Here is a 17,722-nt window from a genome sequence, read left to right on the forward strand (position 1 = left end):
AGATAATTTCTAAAAATCTAAAGCTTACGAAAATCAGGTTATTTATCTATGCCAGTAGTTCTCCCGTGACCATCTCATATTAAACAGCAACATATGGTCCAGAAAATATACTCCTGCTTGGTTTACATATATTGAACTAGAATGTTTATTTGGATACTGGCATTTTGTGATGTTTGCATCCAGTCAATACGGTTTGTAAAAACATTTGTTAATATATTACTATGCTCCCAACAGTGACTTGTTAAACAATCAAATCTTTGCACAATATAGGAAGAGTTGTATCAATGGTTCTGCACTTACAGTAAGCTGGCCGGCTACCCCAAAATCTGCAAGTTTAGCATGTCCTTCTGTATTAAGTAATATGTTGCCAGCTTTGATGTCACGGTGTATTTTCCTCATGAAATGTAGGTATTCCAATCCTTTCAGAGTTGATTGTATTATTGTAGAAATTTCATCTTCCATCAGCTGTAGAAGAAAACTTACTAAATGAACAAATAGTCATTGCTAAGACACTATTATTGTCACTTAAAATACATGTCTTCTATTAGGATAGGGGATGGAAAAGGCTACAAGATGAAAATGCGACTTATTGATTTCCAGGAATAACAAATTTCCAGTGGAACATAGAAGGAATGTTCAATTTTTGCACTTTCACATTTTTGATTATTTAATAAACCAGGCTAACATTTATAAAGTTCATCAACTGTTATTCAAACTTTTTATCCAAAAAATCCCCTCAAGCATTTATACAGATCCTAAAGCAGCACATACCGTTTTATTTCGTAGTCGAATTATATCAGACACAGATCCGGCACCGCAATATTCCATTACTATCCAGAGGTCCGTGTTCTTAAAATAGCTGCCATAATATTTGACTACATGAGGACTAAGGAAGACAGAACGTATTACTGAATTGACTCAAGTGCACATTTTGCAAAAAAAAAAAAAAAAAAGCCAGCTATGAATCAACCTACAATTCTAGGATTGGGGGAGTATTAGGATCTTAAGAAAAAGCATAAACTCAGAAAAATGAAATTCCATTCTCTGGTTTTCAACTATGTATTTCTACTCCTATTTCAAAGGAGAGAATTTTTTTGCACAAGACAACTCGTGGAAGAGTTTGATTTAGCTGGCTTGCTCTAAGGATTGAGCTGGCAAGGCAAAAATCAAAAAGCTGCAGACCTTGGCAAGACCATTCTGTAAATATGAGACAGCACTTTCCACATTCTGTTCTGAGAAAACACTGTCAAAAATTACTGGTTCCATGAAAGACAGGTGAACAAGATCTAGGATTTAAGTCTTGAGTGCCCATCTGACTATCTCTTTCCCTCATACATATTTACCCAGGCAAAGCTGGATTCCTGGATTCTGCAGCAATTAGGTAGCTATGACTTAATTAGCAATACAAGTTTTATTTAATGGTGTTAAGTCTTTGAAACATCTGGTGTTATTTAGCTATGACTATGGGAATGATAGCTGAGTATCTGAAGTCATGTTTATCTAAAGTCTAGCACTTCCAATAGCTACCTAATATTTTACAGGAAATATACTAATAAAATAAAATAATTCAGTTCAGGTATGAAATGTTATTCAAGTTGATAATTTTTATAACCATTATATTAATATTAGCCACAACTTTTCAAAATATATTCCTCTAGGTTTAGTTTCTTACAATAGTATATACTGTATATATAATAGTACATTTAACAGAGAAAATTGTGCAAAATATATTTTCATTGTTTTCTATCTATTATCTTACTAACATTTAAAACATTTCTTTAAACACCCATACATAGTGAAAACAATCAGCTCACACAGAGTTCCCCTGATGTATTGTTCTGTAGAAATTCTTCAGTTGTTTTAAAATAACAGCAATGAATGAATGGTTCATGAATGGTTTACATATTCTTGCTGTAGGAAAGGTGAGTCCTCTTCCTACAACCCCCCCTCCCCCACCTACACACACATTCTTGCTTCCTTTGTACACTAGTGAAAATCTGCTTTAAAACATTTGGGGATGGGGGGCGCAATTCTTGCAAGAAGGATAGGCAAAGACAAGGAAAATGTTTTTCCTAAATTCTTTCATCAGATCTCAATCTCTTCAGCAAATGGAATAATCCATTATCAATCAAGTGGGACAGCTTCACAGTTTTAACATATTTCAGATGGCTATGCTTTCATTATTAATCTATTTTAAATGAAAATGCATAATTAAATCATACAAACTCCTTTCAGCACCAATAGGTTAGGGTTAGGGTTTATACATATTTCTTTTTAAAAGATCATATGGACTTTGGTATATCTACAAATATTCCAATAATTTTCCAAGAAATCATTTTCAATAAAAATATTTTAACACAACATTTAAGCTTTTGTATCTCACCTTTTTTTAAATAAACTGAAAATATCTGAAAAAACAACAACATTTAATCACTTTATTACAAGCTAAACATGTAATCATTTTAATTTAAAAATAAATTACTGTAGTGAAAGATGATTGTGGGAAATTGACAGAGCTCTCTTATTTTGGGGGATTGCCACAAAGAAGAGGGAGTCAAACTATTCTCCAAGGCACCTGAGGATAGGACAAGAATCAACGGGTGGAAACGGGTGGATGTTGGATAGCCATTTGTCTGGAATGGTAAAGGGTTTCCTGCCTAGGCAAGGGGTTAGACTAGAAGACCTCCAAGGTCCCTTCCAACTCTGCTATTGTATTTACAAAGTTCAAAACAACCTAATGAGGCGAGACTACATAGATCAATATGGCCAAGTTAATAAAACATTTGTATTTAGAATACAAATACAAATGTATGCAAATACAATAACTAAAAGCTTCAATTGTTCAGAAAGAATAGAAGCAATAGAAAAGGATGACACATTTAACTCTTTATTAAAAAAATATCCACATCTGCCCTGATATCCAGAGTAGTGATTTAGACTCTGCTGTTGAGAGCGTCTCTTATCAAAATAAACAGGCCCTGCTGGTGTCCACTATTATGATTGGAAATTCCTGACAACTTTCTCCTTCAGAGGGAAGAGACAGAAGAAGAGAACATGCTAAACAGGTCTTGAACTTAACTAACACAAAATATTTGGTAGATGAAATGAAAGCAATGAAAACTTTGAGAAAACTTACATGATAGTATATAGTTTCTGATATTAAGAGAAAGTAAAGATCAATATAACTGAGTATTACCTTGAACTTCAGATTTAATAAATTCAGAACTATGAAAAGTGGATCTCTGAAAGGTGCTCAAAATGGATGGAAGAAGAAATCAAACACTAAAAGCACAATAATGACTAATTCAAGCAAGATAAAGGAAAACAGCAGAAGCACTTTAGATGGCAGTCCAAACAGTTTAGCAAAAATTAAACAAGGACGGAACATACAGAATTAGAACTGAGGGACAGGATGCAGAATAATAGCATTACAGGTAGCCAAAATTGTAGGTGATATCAAGAAAGGTCAAGCTCAAAATGAGCCAGTCAGTAAAGGGTGCTAAGAATGACAAGAAGGATGTTATGGAGATTCTTGGTTATTCAGGTGACGGTTGTCCCAAATGTGCTTTTTCTTATTTTTCCTTGAAGAGATTTCACTTCTCATTCAAGCTTCTTCACTTTTGACTAAATGCTGGAGAAGCTAAACATCTTCAGGAGCTGAAGAAGTTTCAAGGAAAAACAAAGAAAGTCCAGTTGCCTCTTGGAAAAGCAATTTTGAAATGACAAAAAGGGCTTCTTCAGGTATGGTTAAAAAGAAAATAAAAAAACATTTATTGACCGTTTGGTGAAAATGAGAAAATCCTAACTGTTAATGAAGAAAAAGAAAAACTACATAGTTCCTACTTTGAGTTAGTTCTCTGAGAAATATTAGAGAATGGGAGATGGAGTCAGCCGAATTCTGTCCAACTACAGAAAGGCAAAATGGAATTCTGAATACTTTCGACCAGGGGTCCCCAACCCCTGGTCCTTGGACCGGCACCAATCTGTGGCATGCCAGCAACCGGGCCGTGAAACAAGCAAAGCCCAATATGTAGTTTGCAGGCAGTATGTGAAACCACGCCCCCTCCAGTCTGCGGAAAAACCTTTCTCCACAGAACTGGTCCCTGGTGCTCAAAAGGTTGGGGGCAACAGCTTCTGATTATTTCAACTGAAATTTTTAACCTGAAACATTCTACAGAAGATTATAGAGTTTGATCTATAGCATCTAAAAACAGTACTGTGGTTTGCCCAAAACAAATCTCACCAGAGTAAACTTATCTAGTAATTTAATTAGTAGGTTATGAAATGCTAGACATAGCTTAATTTCGTATTTAATGAGAACAAAATCACTAGAGAAATAGGATGAAAATAACAGAATAAACTTTAAGAAAGAAGAATGCAAAGTTCTCAAATTATGAAATAAATTGAAGGTACAGATATTGGTCCTCTGGGTAACACTAGACCTCATGAGGTCTAGTGGAATAGTACATCACCATATAACTATAATCCAACAGAGTGACATAGCTGCCAAAAAAACAAAAGCAATTTTAAGCTAAATCAACAGCTATCTGGTTTATAAATCACAGGAAGCAACAGCTCCACATAGGCTGTATTCCTTTTAAGTATTGTATGTTGTCCTTGCCCCTACATTTTAAGAAAAATCAGAGGGAGAAAAAGAAAATGGGACATTTGATCAGAAGACACTATTGGAACTGTGTTCAGCTCTGAGAAGAGAAAAGTTATGACATATTCCCATATGATAACATTTATAAAATGAGAAATAAGAGACTTCCCACAGGTGAATGAAAATACTGAGTGCTGATACTTACCTATCACATTGTTGCATTATTGATATCTCCTTAATAATCTCCTGCAAATCAGATTCAACAGGAACTTGCTTAATTGCAACAACTTGGCCAGTTTCTTTATGGATAGCTTTGAATACGCTGCCATAGGATCTATAACAAGAAACCCAAACTTGAAACTCAGAAAGAACAATAAAAGAAGCTTGTTCATTGTGATGTACCACTAGTTGCACCGCTACCCCATGGTTACATTCGTACCTTATTATCATCATTGATTGAAACTTCATTCTAATTTTCCCCTTCAAATAAACTGATAAATGTAAACATTCAAAAATTTTTGCTACACACATATATGTAAGTTTGGATTATTTTCCTCAATAAATCAAGGGATTCTTTCCTTAATAAATTAATGAAAATCAATGTTCTGACTCATTTAATTGGGTTTTTTAATTTAATTTTAAAACTTATGTAGAGAACAGATCATATCATAGATCATATATGCAGAAATATTGAAAATGGTTCACCAACCTTTAAGTACCACTGTATATAAGAAACATTACTGGAATAAGCTGTTTTAATACTCCTAATGTGGAAAAAATATATTTGGAGGAGAAACATAACTTTCTTTTTCTCATAAGCTGATTTTTTTAGATTTTAGAAGCTAAAAACTAGACTAGCATAAATATTCATCACTAATCAATGTTTTTATTTAGTGGGATACAAGTTATGCACCAGTGACATTATTTAACTTTAAATGTGCCAAAGATTAATCAACTTGTTTCATTACTAGAAATGACCTGTGGAGTATATTTTGCGTGATTAATCTTGCTTTTGGAAAGAGTGCGATGTAAATCACGCATGGCACTGCTGGATATAAGAGAAACATTTCTAAATATTTACAGTGTTCTCTCATTCTCTTAACTCAGACCGAGAAAGTGAGGCTTTGCACACAGCACGACTTCCTCAATTGCTAGAAATGGACAACCTGCAGACTCCCTTCGGAACCCCTCTAACCACCGCAGTTTCCTACTGCCTTGAGGCAGGAAACTTGCAGAACCTAAAATAGGCTAAACAAACAAAACACCAGAAAATTGGGGGGGGGGGAGAAGCAAACAAAAAACTATAAAATTTTAAGAATTCATTATAAGTGCTACTAACAACTTGATTCAGGTTAAAAGGTTTACCTTGTTTTGGAAAAATATTTTATTTTCTGATTTATATCTGTGCACTTTCAACCACTTTTGGCAATATGAAATATCTGACATTACAGGAGTAGCAATGGAATAATCTTTAGGTCACACATTACAAAAATGAAGATAGTGACTTCCTGTGGGCGTGGCCTGTTGCCGAGGAGGGCTCCACCGAGCTCCTCAGAGATCTGGTCTGTATATCTAAATAAGATCATAGATAGCACCCCTTTTTGGCTAAGAAAGGGGCAGGGAGGATAGCTCCGTAGGTTAGGGTCTATTCGTAAGCCACAGCCTTTTTCTTTTTTTGGCTGTGGAAGAGATTAGATCCAGCCGAAGCGGAGCCTTTATCTCCGGCCAGTTCTTCTCAGCTGCCTTTTTTTTTTTTTGGCAGCCCCAGACAGGCTAGCCCCCCCCAGGACAAAACAAAGTTTTTTTCAAGCTAGAGTTGATACGGGAGGGTACCACCCCTGTGAGATTTATGCTTTTATTACTATCTTAAATACCAGCACCATTTGTCTTAAAGACTTCTTTGTTTAAATAGACTTTAAAATGGCGATTTCTCTCCGTGGATGATTACTGGATGTACTTAGCCGGGCTTATCTTCCTGCAGACCGCTCCTTAACAAAATAAACTCTTTTTCTTTGGAAATAGAGGGGAGCGAAGCACTGCTTACTTGTTTATCTATTATGGCACCCAGATCAAAGAAACGTCTTGCTACAAATGTGTCTAAAGAATTTAAACAATCTTTTTTGGAAACTCAGCCTTTGTCTCCTACGCCCTCTACTGGAGAAGTTTTAACACAGGAATATCTCTTTAAAATATTTAATGCCCTTAAGCAAGAACTTAAGGAATTTGTATTGCAACTTTATGAGGATCTAAAATCTAAAGTTAATCAAATGAAGGCGAATACGTTTGCAGCCGTGTCTGCCCTGTCAGATTACTCTGCTGAAATAGAGAACAGATTGGAAAGTCTGGAGAAGGCTAATTTTGATTTGACTACCAATATTCAAATTTTACAAGAAAAAATTAGAAATAACGAAGAACAGCTTATGACGCTAAATTTTGATAGGAAGGCATTTTCAATAAGAGTCAGAGGATTCCGTGAAAAGGAGCAAGAGAATTTGAAACAGACATTTGCTGAAGCCTTCAGCCATGCGCTGGGAAGCCCGGGACTTAACTTTGATTGGCAGATTCGGAAAATCTATCGCCAGAACTCATTGATAGCGGAACAGCGACAGCTCCCGAGGGACATAATTATACATTTCTCTACAAAAGAATCTAGAAACGCGATTGTGCAAAAGTTCCATAATAACAGTCTCCGAGTTGATGACCAGGACGTGATTGTCTTCAAAGATATACCTCTCCAAATGTTGAGAGCAAGAAGGGACTACGCCTTTTTAACTAAAGAGCTTAGGAGTCAACAGATTCGATACAGATGGGAGGCCCCTGCCGGCATCACGGTTACATTTGAGAATCAAAGATTTCGTCTTAACTCTGTTTCGGAAGCTCAAGATTTCTATTGTAGGATTCTGAAGGCGGGACTTCCTGACGCGCTTGGAAGAGAGGAGAGACAAGCGGAAGGAGAAAGCAAACGGCTGGCCATGCGGCTGCAAGATGGAGGGGGTAGCCCCTCCTCCCTCGGAGAAGCAGAAGAACGCAGATCGAGAATTTAGATACTTCAAAAGACTTCCTAAAGTTGAGGACTGAATGGGGGTTTGAGACCTCTCTCCGGTAGAAAAAGTGGACTAATTTTTATCAGAAGGGAAAGCTGGGTGAAACTACTTTGAGCTAGATTCTAAAGTAACGTTAGCATAAATCTGATAGTGGTTAAAAGAATGCGGAATGATTTATGTTGTTTAAACTTTGTTAGATGGGACTATTTTAAAATAGAAGGTTAACTGACTCTTGCTGAAAGCATTATTTGAATATGATCCATGCTATTTAACTTTTATTTGAAGGGAAAGTTGGTTGTAATAGTTCTGAGTTATTTTTCAAATAAACGCTAGTATAAATTTGATAGTGGTAAATATTAGACAAGCAAGAGATGAGGGTAAAATGCATGTGGAATGAACTACGTTATTTGTGGTAAATATCAGACAAGCAAGGGATGAGGGCAAAATTTACGTTGTTTAAAGCTTATTAGAACAGGAAGCCGCTTGGGATTATCTTAAGATAACTGTAAAAAGAATGTGGAATGATTTATGTTGTTTAAACTTTGTTAGAAGCGACTACCTTAAAATAGAAGGTTAACTGAATCTTGCTGAAAGTATTATTGGAATATGTGGAATGATTCATGCTACAAATCGCTCTGAGTTATATTTTAAACAAATGGTAGTATAAATTTGATAGTGGTAAATATCAGACAAGTGGGGGATGAGGGTAAAATACATGTGGAATGAACTAAGTTATTTAAATTCTATTAGAAGGGGAAGTCGGTTGGAATTACAGAAATTGATTCCTGTGTAAAGTAATATCTGATCTACGCTGCTTAACTTTACTAAGAAGGGGAAATCGGGTTAGATTATTTTGAATTACTGTTTGAAAAAGGGGTAAAGAAAGATCATTTACGTTGTTTAAATTTTATTAGATGGGAAAGTTTGATTATTTGTCTGTAAAGTTATATTTGAATATATGGCATAAACTACGCTGCTTAAATCTTACTGGAAGGGATCATGAGGTTTAGGAAGGGAACGGGAGAGTCTACAGAAGGTCGGGGTAAATAGCAAAGAAGTAAGAGATGAGAATAAAATATAGATAGAATGATTTATACTATTTAAGCATAGATAAAGATGGGGGGCTGAGATCAACACAAAGAGTGGTTTCTTTTTTTCTTTTTTCTCTTTTCTCTTTTCTTTTTTTCCTTTTTTTTTTTTCTTTCTCTGCTTTTCTTTTTTTTTTTTTGATATATATAGCAATAGCAGTAGACTTATATACCGCTTCATAGGCCTATCAGGCCTCTCTAAGCGGTTTACAGAGAGTCAGCATATTGCCCCCAACAATCTGGGTCCTCATTTTACCCACCTCGGAAGGATGGAAGGCTGAGTCAACCCTGAAAAGTAATATATATTACTTTTATTTTTTAATCCATATGTATACAAGATATCTTAGATAGAAGGTAGTGCCAGGTGTGGACCCTGGGAAGTCGGGAGGATTAGGGATGGGGATTGTGGGGGGTGGGGTGGGGGGGTGTTAATATAGTTTTAATAAGAACAAGAATGTATTTATATACGGTGGTTCCTTTTTTTTTTATTATTATTATTATTATTATTATTTTCCTTGGTTTACTTTACTTTTATCAGATCAAACAACACTCGAATAAAGGCATACACCAAGGAGGGAGGTAGAGGGAAGGAAGAGGGAGGAGTAAGGAAGGAGTAAGGGGAATGTAAGGAGTAAGGGGAATGTAAGGAGGGTGTCTGGGGAGTAAGGGGAGAAGGAAGGCTTGAGGGGAAAGGGAAGTAGGAGGGGAGTGTTAGAGGGAGAAAGGAAAGTTGGAGGGGGTAGATGGGGTGTATGGAGGACGCAAGGGTTAGGTGGGGTTGTGAATGATGAGTTGTGTTTCCTTTTTACTTGTTCGTTTTATTCCCTTTTTCTTTTTTTTTTCTTTTCTTATAGTAAATACCCTGTATATAAATGATTGCAAATGGAATGTGAAAATTGAATAAAATATATTTCCTAAAAAAAAAAAAAAAAAAAAAAAAAAAAAAAAAAAATGAAGATAGTAATAAACACTGCGTAGAAATGACAAAACCATTTCATAGACCTCACTAACACTACTCTTAGGTTTCCCCCCTTCCCCCCCGGCCATGGTGGAAAAATCTTAATGGTTTCCTGGCCTGTTTAGAAAAATAGTCTTCAGAATAATAGTGATGGAATCTTTACAGAATTCTGCATGCATACAAGCAGTCTTGAGTTACAATGGCCACCGGTAGCAGAATTTCTGTCACTAAGCAGTTGTAAAGCATGACATCATATGACTAGATCTCTTAGAAAGGCAATCACTGTAGTCCCCATTGTTATTCTTAAACAAGGATTGGGGGTAGTTAAGCAAAGTCCTCCTTGAAACTACCTGCTGGATTCTAACAACTAATGTCAGTGTGGAAGCCAACAGGAAATTGCAAGTCTCGGGCAGATTATAAGCAGGCCAGCAGACAGCTACTGCCAAATGGGAAGTGGAGTGAGGGGAAGGCAGGGCTCGGGGTGGCTGCTACTGTGGCACACTACTGAACAGTATGCATGAGAATATATGGCATGAGTGCAGCAAGGCTTGGAGGGTGCAAAGATTGCCAGGGAGGTGCAGTGTGTGATGTTGGGTTGGCCACATCTCCCAGCCATGCCCCCGAAGTCAAACACAACCCTGATGTGGCCCACATTGAGATCGAGTTTGACACCCCTGCTTTACAAGCTTAGAGGGCTAGTTAAAATGATCCAGCCCAGTTCTTCTTTTGCAATGGGGAGCTCCCCTGCAGGCTAGTGCACCCAGGTGGAGGAGCTGCTCCAGGATAACCAAGAGGCCAGTCCTGTGACTACTACAGCTCTGAAATATGGGACCAACTTTTCCACTAATGTCAGGAGGCCACCATCAGTCTGCCCGTCTTTGTTTTCCTTCAGTCAGATTGACCAAGCTTCTTGAGAGAAGAGGTTTCCAGGTTGTGTACCTGGACCAGGAGCTTTCTCTTGGGCCTCTCACCCGGACGCCTAACAGCAGCAGACAGGTAGGCCTGAAAGGAGGCTGACCCTCCGCCCCCCCCCCCCAGTGGTCCATGGGATTTAAAATTATGGATTTGGTGGTCCCTGAGGTCCAAAAGGTTGGAGACCCCTGTCCTAGTCTACAAGTTACTCTATGGCTGACTTTCTCTATTGCGGTCTAATAAAACAATGTTTTGACCTGAAATAAGTAATCTGTTTTATTTACAGTCTTCAGAATGACTTCTGTTTCAAATAGTTTTGTTTAACTGCACATATGTATCAGGAAATGATATCAATCCTATATGTACAGCTATTATCTATGGTAGCATTATAAGGATAATTTATGTGGTTTACTTACCCTTCTCCAAGTTTTTCCAACACATCAAACACTTCTTCAGGCTGTTTTGTCAAACTATCTTCATCTAATTTTCTTAGCTGCCTGGAATCAAATAATTAGATATGTTATCGGATTTTGATGGACGCACCTTCAATATCAACTTAATTCCAGCAGTCAATATAGTTTATTAACAAAATTTTCTACTAATACTGAGTATAATCCAGACATATGCAACACTGTGTTTAAAGGACAGACAGAAAAGAGAGTCTCAAAGTTCTAAGGCAGCCTGACATTTGCATCAACTACTTTACTTAATCCTCCAGGGAAAGATTGAAGGCAAATGAGGTTCAGGCAGATGAAAGAACATGATGGCTTCAAAACCTAAGGGACTGGTTTGGACAAAACACAGAACCACTTTTTTGTGCAGCTGTTGATAAAAATAGGATCACCAACATGATCGCCAATGTCCGATGATGGATATGGCACAAGAAGAAGAAAAAGAATCTCTCTTGTACTACAGTGTATTACAATTCATAAAATATTTTTCACCCAAAATGCACTTATTGGTAATGAAATGTCTTCTATACTTTCATGAAAACTAGGTATTCATTTCCTGAATGCAACAATATAAAAAAAGAATCAGCAGCATATGCAAAACAGATAATGATTTTAAAAGAGGAAATATTACTAAGATTCTGCCCAGGAAATGATGAAACATGAAAACAAGTCTTAATGATAAAGCTTTCAGATTACAGAATATAATCTGGTTTAGAATAGAAAATCGCAAATACATTATCCTTTCCATTTTACAATTTGGGTAACTGTTAGCTCACAAACTGTTCCAGCTATGCATTTTTAAATAAGCCATAATTGACTATTTTCATATATCATAGTGTGAATTCAAATGTATTAACCGTGCTCATATACTATAAACAACCAGTTAATTGATTTCTAAATGTTATCATAACATATTTAGTAACTACATATATTAGGATTTTTTAAACTTTGTAATTTTATTTATTTGGTAAGTTTATATAGGTAGTCTTTGTTTAGCACCACAATTGGGACCAGGGCTAAATAGGAAATAACAATAACTGGTGCTTTCTGAATCAAAATTGACAACACTAATCATACCTTTCACTTTCGTTTGCCTCCTAAGCACTTCCCTACCTTTGGAATGTATACCCTAGTGCTGGGATAATTAACAAGAAGGGAATTAATGTTTTATTTAGACTCATTGTAGAGAAAGATTATAAGATAATAACCAATTTCGTTGTATATATGAAGTACAATTATAATAAAGGCTATACCAGTGATGAACGTTTTTCTGCTTGGATACCAAAAGGGTGCGCATGATAACATACGTGCGTGCCCACACCCATAATGCAATGCCCTTCCCCCGAAGCATGTGTGCACAACCACCCACGCTCCCTTCCCCATGCAGGCCTCACTGAAGCCTCCGGACTTCAGGTAGGCCTGTTGGGACCTTTTTCACCAGCGACTCTGGGGGCTTTCCTGAAGTCTGGGGAGGGTGAAAACGGCCTCCCCTGCCCTCCAGAAGGCCAAAAATCAGCTGGCCAGCGCACGCATGCACGCTGGAACTTACATAGGGCAATGCCTCATGTGCCCTCAGATATGGCTATGCCTGCCACCTGTGGCACTTGCGCCATAGGTTCGCCATCACGGGCTATACTATACTGTAAGAGAGTAAGCAGGCACACAAAGGGGAAATACCCATGAAAAGCAATGTACTAGCATCAGCAGGTGGGAGCATACAATGAAAATATTACCCTGTATATTCTCTGTTGCATGCCTATTTACTCTCTTATACCTTTCTCTCCAATCTTTCCACTCTGTAGGAGAAGGGGGACAAGCAATTTCTCCTGAGTCTGATCCATTCCCACTCCTTCAAAAGGGGAGAGATTGGAGGTAAACAGCATATTGCTTTTGACATGTATTTTCCACTGTGTACCTGTTTATTCTCTTGTAATGTTTTCCTCTTCAATCTCTCTGGTCTACAAGGGAGCGGGGAGGAAAACAACAGCTCAGGCACGAAATGCCTACTAATGGCGATGACATAACTGTGACTATCATATGACTGAAGGACAGCATGGTTGTAACTTTGAACAGACACTGAACTAGGCAGTCAGTAAGTGGGGGTTACCTGTGCAGCTGCCCATTTCACAAACATGACTCTGGATGGTCATCATCTACAATTTTAGAACATACACTCTTTGGGTATTACTTCATTGAGTAATTGAAATATGACCAGTCAACTCACATATCAGAGATTAGATATTTTAACAGAAAAACGTTAACCCAATTTTAAAGTCACTCGTGCCTATAAGATCATTGACTGAGTTCGGCGGATATAGAAATTGAATAAAGTTGCTGAAAACATGATTACAAAATGTCACAATGATCCAGGATATTGTATGTAGGTAATACAATTTAATGTATACAGCTATAGACTAATAATGAAATATTTATCAAAATAAGAGAAATGCTACAAAGCAAATAATACATCAAGTAAAATCCCAAACCTAAAAGGTTTAAAAAATAATTGGCAATAAAAGGGCAAAAAAGGAAACAAATTTGAGACTCCAAACTGTTCATATTCATGTGAATATAAATATGGAAAGGCTGAGATGATAAGACACATAAGCAAATCAATCAATATCTGTCTCTCTCTCCCTCCCCCCCCCTCTCACCCCATCACTATTGTGGAATAAATGTATCACAAAAAAAAACAAGTTCTTTTGCTCAGCTTGCAAATGCATTAATTGAAAGCAGTTGCAGTCTTTGATAACAGTTTAAAGTTTCAGAAATTCCTTCTGACCTCAATTGTTTTTAACTTGGGTTTGTGTTCCTATTGCAATCGGTAAACTATAGGTAGTCCTCAACTTACAACCATTTGTTTAGTTACCATTCAGTTACAACGGCACTGAAAAAAGTGATTTATGATTGTTCTTCACACTTACAACCATGATGGCACACTTACAACCAAGTGGCCATGGAGATGGCAGCATCTCTGTGGCCACATGACCAAAGTTTGGGTGCTTCACAATTGGTTGATATTTATAATGGCTGCAGAGTATCCTGGGGACATGTGATCACTTTTGCGACCTTCTGACAAGCAAAGTCAATGGGAAAGCCAGATTCACTTAACAACCGGGTTGCTAACAACTATAGTGATTCTCTTAATTGTGGCAAGAAAAGTCGTAAAATGGGGCAAAACTCACTTAACTCTCTTGCTTAGCAACATAAATTTTGCACTCAATTTTGGTCATAAGTTGTGGACTACCTATACTATATTTGTGTTCTCCAGATACTGAGTTGCAACTCCAATTTGTCTGTCCGTCCATCCAATGTAGAGGCCACTTGATTTCACAGAACGTATATTACAAAATAGTAATAAAAATATATTGCTAAGTGCAATATTACAATTTTATGATCTTATTTTGGCTTTCCAGGCCTGCAAAGGTTATAAATGTTAGGACTGGTTGCAAAGTTATTTTTTCACACCATTATAATTGCAAACAGTCACTAAACAAGGCAGGCAGTAAATAACAATTCTTTTTTTACATAATCTTTACTGTTTTACTTTTATAAAGATATTCATACAAACATTACGCCTGCTTTCAAAGGGATTTTTTATAATTTCATACCTAAAATGTACAAAGCCGAAAGGTACTTCTAGATTACATATGACTAGTCTGAGTTAATATCAAGGAGTATGTGCAAGAAGTATTTTTAAAGATGGGACAAAAATCTATAATAATTCAGTAAATTATGTAATTTGCAATCTACATAAACAGAAATTTTTAATACTTTAAATGTTTAAGGCACTCTTTAAGCAATTAAAACTGCACAAGAAATATATTGCCAGTATTTCAGGGTTTTGACATTTTAGAACTTCCTTTTATGCATTTTTAAGACACTGAGTACTCCTTTACTTATTCACTTCCCCTTAGCATGTTTTTAAGCAATGAGCTTTGGTAACTAAACATACCAACTTCCTCTGTAGACAGTATCTAAAATGTCCAAAGTACATCAAAATGTACACATGTAAGCTCATAATATTTTGGATTTCAGTTTATGCTTTACCTCCTAGAGAAAAGCTATTTCTAAAAAGACAATATATTACTTGGAAAGCCTTGCAAATCCATAAAACCAAAACTTTTACTATTCACTTCTCTATTCTTCTGTTGATGGGTTAACACAAACACTTGGAAACCAACCTGAACTGTAGGAATGCCCAAGTAGAAAAACCTAGGTCCAGGCAAGAGACAATCTTTGGAAAACTACTAGAATAATCAATATAGGATTTCACCCTATAGGCCTCCCTGGCTTGAGATGAGAAGTTTGTATCTTTTGATACACAACAGAATTCTGTATGCCACTAGATTTGAAATTTTGAGGTTAGTCAACTTAGAACTTCGCCGCCTGTAGTACATAAAATTATCTGCTACAATGTCCTACCTGTCAATGGCTACTTCAGCTTCAACCACAACACACTAGCACACAATAGATACGAACTTATAGTAAACTGCTGCAAACTTGATTGCAGAAAATACGACTCCAATAACAGAGTGGTCAATGCCTGGAATGCACTACCTGACACTGTGGTTATCTTCCCCAAACCCTTAACTTTAGACTGTCTACTGTCGACTTCACCCCATTCCTAAGAGGTCTTTAAGGGGTGTGCATAAGCCCACCAGTGTCCCTACCGTCCCTGTCCTAATATTCCATTGTATTTGTATTCATTTCATGTATTCATAATCATGTTTATACTATATGTTATCCAATTCATGCTTGATTAAATAAATAATAAATAAATAAATATTGTGATATAAGTTTTATCACAGTAACGGGACCGCTGCATTTCTGGTCCGATTTTTATAATGGAAAAAGAACACGACTGAGGAAAGCAGTTAATCAAAATACACCGAGGTAGTAACCCAAAATTGTAGTCTAGGGATTGTTTCAGGTGGAACTTAAACCTAGAGAAAATAGTTGGATTAAACGCAGACTCAAGAGAGGGGCAAACAGCTGCAAAACGCAAACCCGACTAAGCCAATAGGAAACGAGCCGGGCACCCCAGTTTGAGACAAAGAATTAGAGAAAGACGCCTGCCCTTGAGCACAAGGTGCAGGCGAAGCCGGACCAGCGAAAGGCATCGGAGAAGGGTCAGGGCTTCACCAGCGGAGACCAAAAGAGCCGGGCTCAAAGGCGAGAAAACGCGCAGTCTGCGCGCAGCCTCCCGCCCCCTCCCCCGGCTTTGCTCTATCACCGAGGAGTCTTCCCCCATCCTCATTGCGCGGTCACGCCCTTTTCTCTACCCACCCCCCCAATGTCCGGCTTCTCACCGGCGCGGGTGGCGCAACTGCACGGTCTCCATGGCCGCAGGAGCAGCGGCGGCCGGTTGGCAGAGCCGAGAGTGGTGCGGAGAATCAAAAGAGAGGCGGCAGTCACCGGCGCTCCATCCCGCCCTGCTTTCCCGCAGCTCTTCTTAACTCGCTCCGACTCGAGGAGCAGCCCCGCCTCCCCCAAACAAGCGGCTTGCACTTCCGCCTCGGGAGCAGCCTATCAAGACGATGCCCGCCGGCCTCTGCAAAAAAAAAAACCAAAAAAAAAAAATCCGAAGCCAAATACGGACCCCGCCCACCCGGCAGCTGGAACTGACGGGCGACGGCGCGCGAGAAGGAGGTGGGCGGGCGGGGGGGGGGGAAGAGATGAAATTCACAGCCCGACCCACGTGGTTCGCGCCAATTCTCTCCTGGCTTTGGAGGGCGTGGCTACGGGAGGTGGGGGCATCCCTCTTTTTAGTCCTCATTTATTCACGAGGGAGGGCGTGGTGGCCACGCGCTTTCCCGAAGTTTGAGTGAGATGTGGCAAACACGTTAACTTTGGAAGTGTTGGATCCACATATTGCATGAAAATATTAAAAACAATATATTGATTATTTCCCAATTGCTTATTTGTGCCCTATGACTATCATTAAGTTATGATTCTTGACGAATGTATCTTGTCTTTTTATGTACACAGAGCATATGCACCAAAGACAAATTCCAAGTGTGTCCAATCACACTTGGCAAATAAAGAATTCTATTCTATTCTAAAAGATTTTTTTTCAATCACCTTGGCGGAATTCATTCCTTTCGCTGATTTATATCTTTATGACCTGTTAGGGCCAGGAAGTATCAATAGCATCACAAAACTAAGTAAAACAGTTTTTTAAAAAAAGTCCTGAAATATCCTGAAACTCTCGTCTTCTAAGATTTTAGGCAGGAAGTTTAAAAAAAGGTGGAGGGGGGAGTACATCAACCCCTAAGATTTTAACAATTTTTGAAAATATATGAAAACTGAAGCATCACAGTCCAGGGCAAACATTGGCTACCAGCGATCCCCTGAAATTGACATCCATTAGGCTTGTTTGTCACAAAGCTAAGTTTCATGGCTTATATTCCAATGTAGTGTACAAACTCAGAAAATTATGTTGTCAGAACATTGACAGTAACTGGCCCTAAGTATCCTAAGCTACCCAGGAAAAACATTTGAGCCTACAAATATATGTTAGCTTTGGTCAGTGAGAATTTAACTAACTTGGTTGCAATAGCACTTAGACATATACCACTTCACAGCCCTCTCTAAGTGGTTTACAGTCAGAATATTGTCCCTAATAATCTGGGTCCTTCTTTTACCAGGATGGAAGGCTGAGT

At 37.9% G+C, this 17,722-nt stretch overlaps 1 protein-coding gene across 2 annotated transcripts in view; it reads right to left on the bottom strand.

The window, feature by feature from the left end:
- Positions 1 to 17,722, bottom strand: part of STK4 (serine/threonine kinase 4) — a 76,898-nt gene that overhangs the window by 55,978 nt on the left and 3,198 nt on the right. Inside the window, exons 1-5 of one of the 2 annotated variants that reach the window (XM_087720397.1) lie at positions 16,370 to 16,522; positions 11,022 to 11,102; positions 4,809 to 4,937; positions 772 to 886; positions 301 to 465 (exon numbers count right to left, since the gene is read on the bottom strand). In XM_087720397.1, the coding sequence (XP_087576523.1) occupies positions 301 to 465; positions 772 to 886; positions 4,809 to 4,937; positions 11,022 to 11,102; positions 16,370 to 16,401 (522 nt within the window). In that variant the 5' untranslated portion in view covers positions 16,402 to 16,522. Of the gene's footprint in view, positions 1 to 300; positions 466 to 771; positions 887 to 4,808; positions 4,938 to 11,021; positions 11,103 to 16,369; positions 16,523 to 17,722 lie in introns of those variants that run through there. The other variant, XM_087720398.1, reaches the window with a different exon arrangement.

The sequence above is a fragment of the Thamnophis sirtalis genome, unplaced genomic scaffold, assembly GCF_051295495.1.
Source record: "Thamnophis sirtalis isolate CommonGarterSnake01/CBP01778 unplaced genomic scaffold, rThaSir2_p1.2 scaffold_7, whole genome shotgun sequence".
Classification (NCBI taxonomy): domain Eukaryota; kingdom Metazoa; phylum Chordata; class Lepidosauria; order Squamata; family Natricidae; genus Thamnophis; species Thamnophis sirtalis.